Genomic DNA, 6,000 nt, shown 5'->3' on the forward strand with positions numbered 1-6,000 from the left:
TGTGCTCCCTTGGCAGGGTTATTAATGTGTTGTTCTAGGAGGGTCACAACCATTCCTACCTTTCTCACATAATGTATTTCTCAGGTTATGTAAAGCCTTTCATTTTTAGACCACAAGGGTAACACTCTAAAAGGGTTCATCTAATATTAAAACATAGCACAATGTCCAACTAAACACATCCTAGGTTTAAATTTACCTAAGAGATTAATCTAATGAGATTCATCCCCTGTTAAGAGATCTGTTTAAGGGAAGTGTCCATCTGACCTCCTATAAATGCTATTATGAAATCATATTCTTCTGTTTCTGTTTGTCTAAGGATACCTCTCTCTTTCCAGTTAGAACACTACACTGAACTCAGCCCAAACCTCTCCGATGGACTGTTACTGTGTCACAAATGTGACGGATATCCTTCTCACTTTTTTATAAGTGCATTATATCCTGTGGCACTTGTTATGAGGTAGACTGGGTATCTCTCATGTGTGTAATAGAGTAACTTGTCTGCCAAACTCTAAATTAGGCCCATTATCTTCCTTTTATGGCGGTATTATTGAGACTCCATTGGACCCTTTGTGTCAGTATACTATGTTGTAGGGAGCTCTGGCTTTCTAAGTGAGCAAACAGACACTTCGCATCACATGTACTCATTCACTGTGCCCTACTTACTGCCTTATTTACCTTCATCAGGTGTTAACCTTTGTTCATGCTGTCAAATATATGATCCTGTGGGTTCACCTATATTAATGTGATTACAGGGTCCAGCTTTCATCGCAAGGCCACACGTGAGCATAAGCAGAGGTACTGCCAAATTGAGTAAACAATCTAGGACTCTAGGATCCCTCTCATGAGAGGGGTCCCTGGGAGTTTCTAAAATCAAAATTACCTCAGGACTACATGATGGAAAACTCCTCCTGAGACTTGATGGAACAGCTCCCTCCAATTTTCAGTGCTCCCCTCCTTCTGACTGACCTACAGCAGTGTAACATGCACACCTTTCAGTTACATCATCCCATCATTCCTTAATGACATTACATATTCTCTGCTACTCTGACTGACACTAGGATTCTCCCTGTTTGAAAACACATGCATCATTAACACAGACAAACTCTAGTCAAAATGAAAATACTGAGCACAGTAATCAGTAATCTGATATCAAGACATAATAAGACTCAAGTAAAATGTGAGCACAACCAAGCTGAATCTCAATACCATTTCTTCCAAATGGGTCTGAAATACATAAAGCCAACTGTGCACCTTCCATGTGCTGCATCAATTTCTCACCATAACATGTTAGCTTAAAGAGCTCTTAAATATGAAGAGCCCCCTCTACTATGAAATTCTGTGGTTGCAAACCCTGTGTGCTGCAAAATCCCAGCGCTTGCATCTATAAAAGCCCCTTTTATTATGTAGTCACCCTATTTTGCAATATGGAAAAGTTTTTCCGAATCGCAAAATGGGTTTAGCGACCTATATCGATTTGCGATTTGTAACGGGCATGAAATTGACGTTCCTTCCAAACTGTGAGCTGCTATAGTATGAATCAAAGGTTTGCAAACTCAGTCTCAAACTACGGCACATTGCATATTTGAGGTGGTAACTGATTCGCAAAGGGGAAGGGGTCCTTTTTTGACCATTTGCCCTTTGTGGATCGAGGTGGTAGCCTCAGTGTGAGTAGGGAGTAGTCCAGGGGACTACTGCCTGCTCACACTGAAGTTTTCCGGAATGGAAAACCTTTTTTAAAAAACTGCCCGGTTCCTTTAAGCAGCATGGCCTGCTTTAAAAAAAAGTGATCTGTTTTGGAATGTAATCACATGGATGTTGTCTCTTGCAACCCACTGTCCTTGTGATTCCAGTGAGTCAAAGGGGTTGGTAAATGGCGTATTGCCTAAAGAATATTAGTTATGCATGTCATTCTGTGGCCCATTGCGATTTCTTATTCAATTCGATTAGCAAAACATTAGTGTACAAAATACGACAGCTGTTTGCAAATTGAAACACTTTCTCTTTCTGTGTTTCCATTCTGTAGATAATTCTAGCCTGTTTTACTGATACACTTTTTCCAGGAGCTCAGACTATTATAAGAAATCAATTTTTTTAAGCCGACAAACTTGAAGTGAACCTACTTTGCTTCTCAAGGTGTATCTCTATCTAGAGCCAGCGTAACTACTATCCATACTTTGTGTGTAGTTGTCTACGTCAACTGCACTAATATGCCCCCAGCGAGAGAGCAGCAAACATATTCTAAAACGCACTTTTTCACTTGCTTTTATGAGTATGTTTAGACTTAGAGTATAACTGTCTCCTTTGGAGTCGCAAAGTGCCCTATTTGCTGATGTTTGCAATGACTTGAACTTTCGCTGCAAGATTCTGGAATAACTTCATGTTGTTTTGCTTTGCTGCAGGAGGCTCCCCAAATGATTGTGGACGACTAGTATGCGAATGTGACAAGGCAGCAGCGCTTTGCTTCAAGAAAAACATGGGCACCTATAACTGGAAATACACACTGAAGCTAGATTTTACTTGCAAGGGGAGCAGTCCTGCATGCTGAATTCTTATTTTTAATGAAAATTGTAATGAAAAAGGATCATCAGCAGTAATCCGTATGACCTAAATAAAAAGACTTCAAGCATAGAGCTCCACCAGACTTTTTAATCTGTAAATCTTTGTCAGAAGTATGCATGTTTCCTCCTGTATGATGTGAGATGCAAAGCAGTAGAGGGTGGATCAAAGCCTTGAGAAATACATCAAAGTTTGCCTATACCACACCTCTTGTAACCCAGTTTTCTATCAGCCTACACCTCTCAGAGAGGATTCCAGACTTCCTCAAACAAGTCTGAAATACTCAAATGAGCCTCTCACTCTCACGGGAAATGGTCTTTATACGCGGGCTGAGCCAAGCTTGCCATTTCCCACAAGCGTAACCATGCTTGCCTTAACCACGCAGATGCATGGTTAAGTCAGTGTGCAGTCTGGATACTGAGATAAGTTGTATATAAAGGGGTTCGACCCATATATACTACCTGACCGGCGTCAGTGAAATACAGTATCAAAAAAATTGGTCATTGGCAGTGGAACAACTAATCTAAACAAAAATCATAGTAGCACAAAGAAAGATAGACAACATAGGTTGACGTGTGGTTAATATCCACTATTCAAATTTTGTATTATACAAGCATTATCTGGAACAGAAAAATTCATAGTGTTCCACAGATATACACCTAGTATCTGCACAGCTGGACAAAAGTGTAATAATATTCACAGTGCTCGTGGTGATCAGGAAAGGAAGGAAATGGAGATAGAGTGTTCAAGTGTGGGAAGAGGGGACATGGAAAGGTGTAACGACCGGATTTTCGGACCAGATAGAATCAGCTCACCAAGACACCACTAACCCAGCCGAAATGTAACCACCTCCCTCCTTAGGACCTATTTACAACAGGTATCTGTGTTCCTAACTAAGGATGGGGAATTAGCAATATACAAGCTCATATCATCAGAAACACTACTAAATCTATAGGGATTACTAGGAATACTCACTGATTACTAAGGACATCCATGCCCTACACCACACTCATACCTTATAGTCTCGCGACAACTCAGACCCATACTATTCTACCCTCCTACTCATAGCGAAGGGGGCAGTTCCAATAACTTACCATTACACACTGACCGCAATCAGTGCTCTCTCAAGCCACAATCCTGTGGGTATACACACTGTGTTCTCCCAGTGCTCTCACTATTTCATACATACACAAGCCACAATCTTGTGGGTATACACATTGACTACAGTCAATGTTCTCATTAATGCCGCTTTCCCTAGAGGCGATCTCACTACACACCGTATCCCCCCGGTGCTCACTCAAGCCACAATCCTGTGGGTATACACATCGACTACAGTCAATGCTCTCATTAACGCCGCTACACAACGACAATCACTTTCCTATGACTACCTTCAGCTCTCTCTCTCTCTGTGTTGGGAAGTTTCTCTCATACATCTAATACCTATCGGGAATATCTCATATATTTTATGTGATAGCCAAATTACATTGTGTAGGAATTATTCCTTATTTCAAGAGCTCCTCTCCCCCTCATTATTCAGTTACCATTTACCTGGACGGGAATTACATCCGTTCACATAACAGCATCTGACTAGAAGAAAGGCTAACTTTACCATAAGATAATAAAACATACACATTAGTTCACTAAGAACTGGGGTATCTTTATTCATTAATAATATCAACAATATAATACTATACTATAACATGTAGCCTGAAAAGGAAAAGGAAAGGTTAGAATGTGTGTGTGCACACTAATAAGAAAGGGTCGACGTCACCTTATGAATATGAAGTCTGGACTCGGCAGTCATCTGGGTTCCCTTCTCGTCTGTGCCTTGGCTTGTCTTAGGATCACCCCTGCAGTCACGGATACACGTCTGCACCGCTATGCTCTGTCTATTCCGTTTCTCTCCAAGTCACTGGAACCTTCCTCCTATTCTCTGTCTCGTCAGCTGCACTCTCGCTGTTCTGCACTACTCCTCTCTCCTCTCAATCGCGGGCTGTCTTCACCTTCCAGCTTCGATCTTATAAATCAGTTTCTACCACTTTGGCACTCGTTCTTTCAACTAACTGCTTCACTCTATATGCTCTGATCTTAATGTCAAAGCTCGCCAGCTGCTCCAACTAAAATGACTTCAATCTTTCTAGGAGAGTATTAGCTTCTCGGTCTTTCTCGGACTTCAAGATGGCGACTGTCTGCCCTGAAATAATTAATTGCATTGATGCTAACGACTAGCTACCGCCTATGAACTGACTGACTCACTACCTCATGCTTTCGCTAATATGGAAGCTTGTTCCTGCATGGAAAGTTACGGCCAGTAACCTGCCGCCCACCAAATTCTTGTACCTCCCCGTACCAAGGACACGTTCTCAGCCGGCCGGCCTGATGTTATGTCTTCGACACGAAGAAAAATACTGTCTTTCGATAAGGGCCAGCCTGAGCCGGTTCTCTCCAAGTGAACAACACCTCATAACTAAAACATTACATTTGACCTAGAAGCATCTCAAGCTGCCGGGGCAGAAAGAAAGATGGAGTCTCTCCCGTTTGAGGCCTACAAGGCCCGAAATGAGCATAACTCCATCAGAAATATACTAGCACTCTTATAAAAGGACAGATGACTACTAATACAAAGGAATCTATCCCTTAACATAGACTTATAAACCCTAAAATGAAAAGAAAAGTAGGGGATTGTATTAAACGCCTTGTAAATAGGCCCTGTCCAAGGTTCTAATCCTCCTATTAGAATGATAGCAGACTAAAGTCACCTTCAATCACCTTCACTCAAAAAAGGGGCAAAAAGTCGGTCAGAACAAAAGGCAAGAGTGACATAGGTACATCAATACAAATTTCTTTGTACATTTCCAGGGACAGTACTTTATTGCCTATTTCAGCTACAGGCACAATGCATTAGCCCATTAGTCCTTTAACGTTGGAGGTACACTAATTAATCTACCCTCTGTCAGTCTACTCCAACAGGGTGATCTTGCCGTTTAATTATTCAATTAAATTACGTGACTACGCACACTGACGTCCTCACAGAGGTTTTCCACTCCTTTTAACGGAGCGATCTACCCGGATCCGGTTCCCCACTCAGAGGTGAAACCACCATCCGAGGTAAGCGCCCGTCTGGCGACATCACCGTTGTTAAAATCCTGAATAAGCCGCATATTTGGATTCGAGACTTATTGTACTAGCCTGACATTTCCAGCATCACACTTTTTAACTATGCTGTGTGATGATGTTTTCCTTTGGCCTCAGCGTGGGTCTGCTTGCCGTTTTTGAATAATTGTGACCCTTGCACTATTGTGTGATTACCCTGTCACTCACTGCCTTAAGCGATTCTCTGACTAGCCCGTTGAGATTTTAACACCTGATTGTTACTCACTTCTATAGCATTCCGACAGGACGCTCATCAACAATGCTAGGTCTTGTTGCTCAAATGTTTGTGTG

At 41.8% G+C, this 6,000-nt stretch overlaps 1 protein-coding gene across 1 annotated transcript in view; it reads left to right on the forward strand.

Annotated features, from left to right (window-relative positions):
* The window catches only part of LOC147711497 (basic phospholipase A2-like), a 213,224-nt gene extending 210,589 nt beyond the window's left edge, over positions 1-2,635 (forward strand). The window contains exon 4 of the mRNA XM_086920193.1: positions 2,400-2,635. Within this exon, the coding sequence (XP_086776319.1) occupies positions 2,400-2,545 (146 nt within the window). The 3' untranslated portion in view covers positions 2,546-2,635. The remainder of the gene's footprint in view (positions 1-2,399) is intronic.
* The last annotated feature ends 3,365 nt before the right edge of the window (positions 2,636-6,000 follow it).

The sequence above is a fragment of the Lissotriton vulgaris genome, chromosome 5 (genome assembly GCF_964263255.1).
Source record: "Lissotriton vulgaris chromosome 5, aLisVul1.2, whole genome shotgun sequence".
NCBI classification, from domain to species: Eukaryota; Metazoa; Chordata; class Amphibia; order Caudata; family Salamandridae; genus Lissotriton; species Lissotriton vulgaris.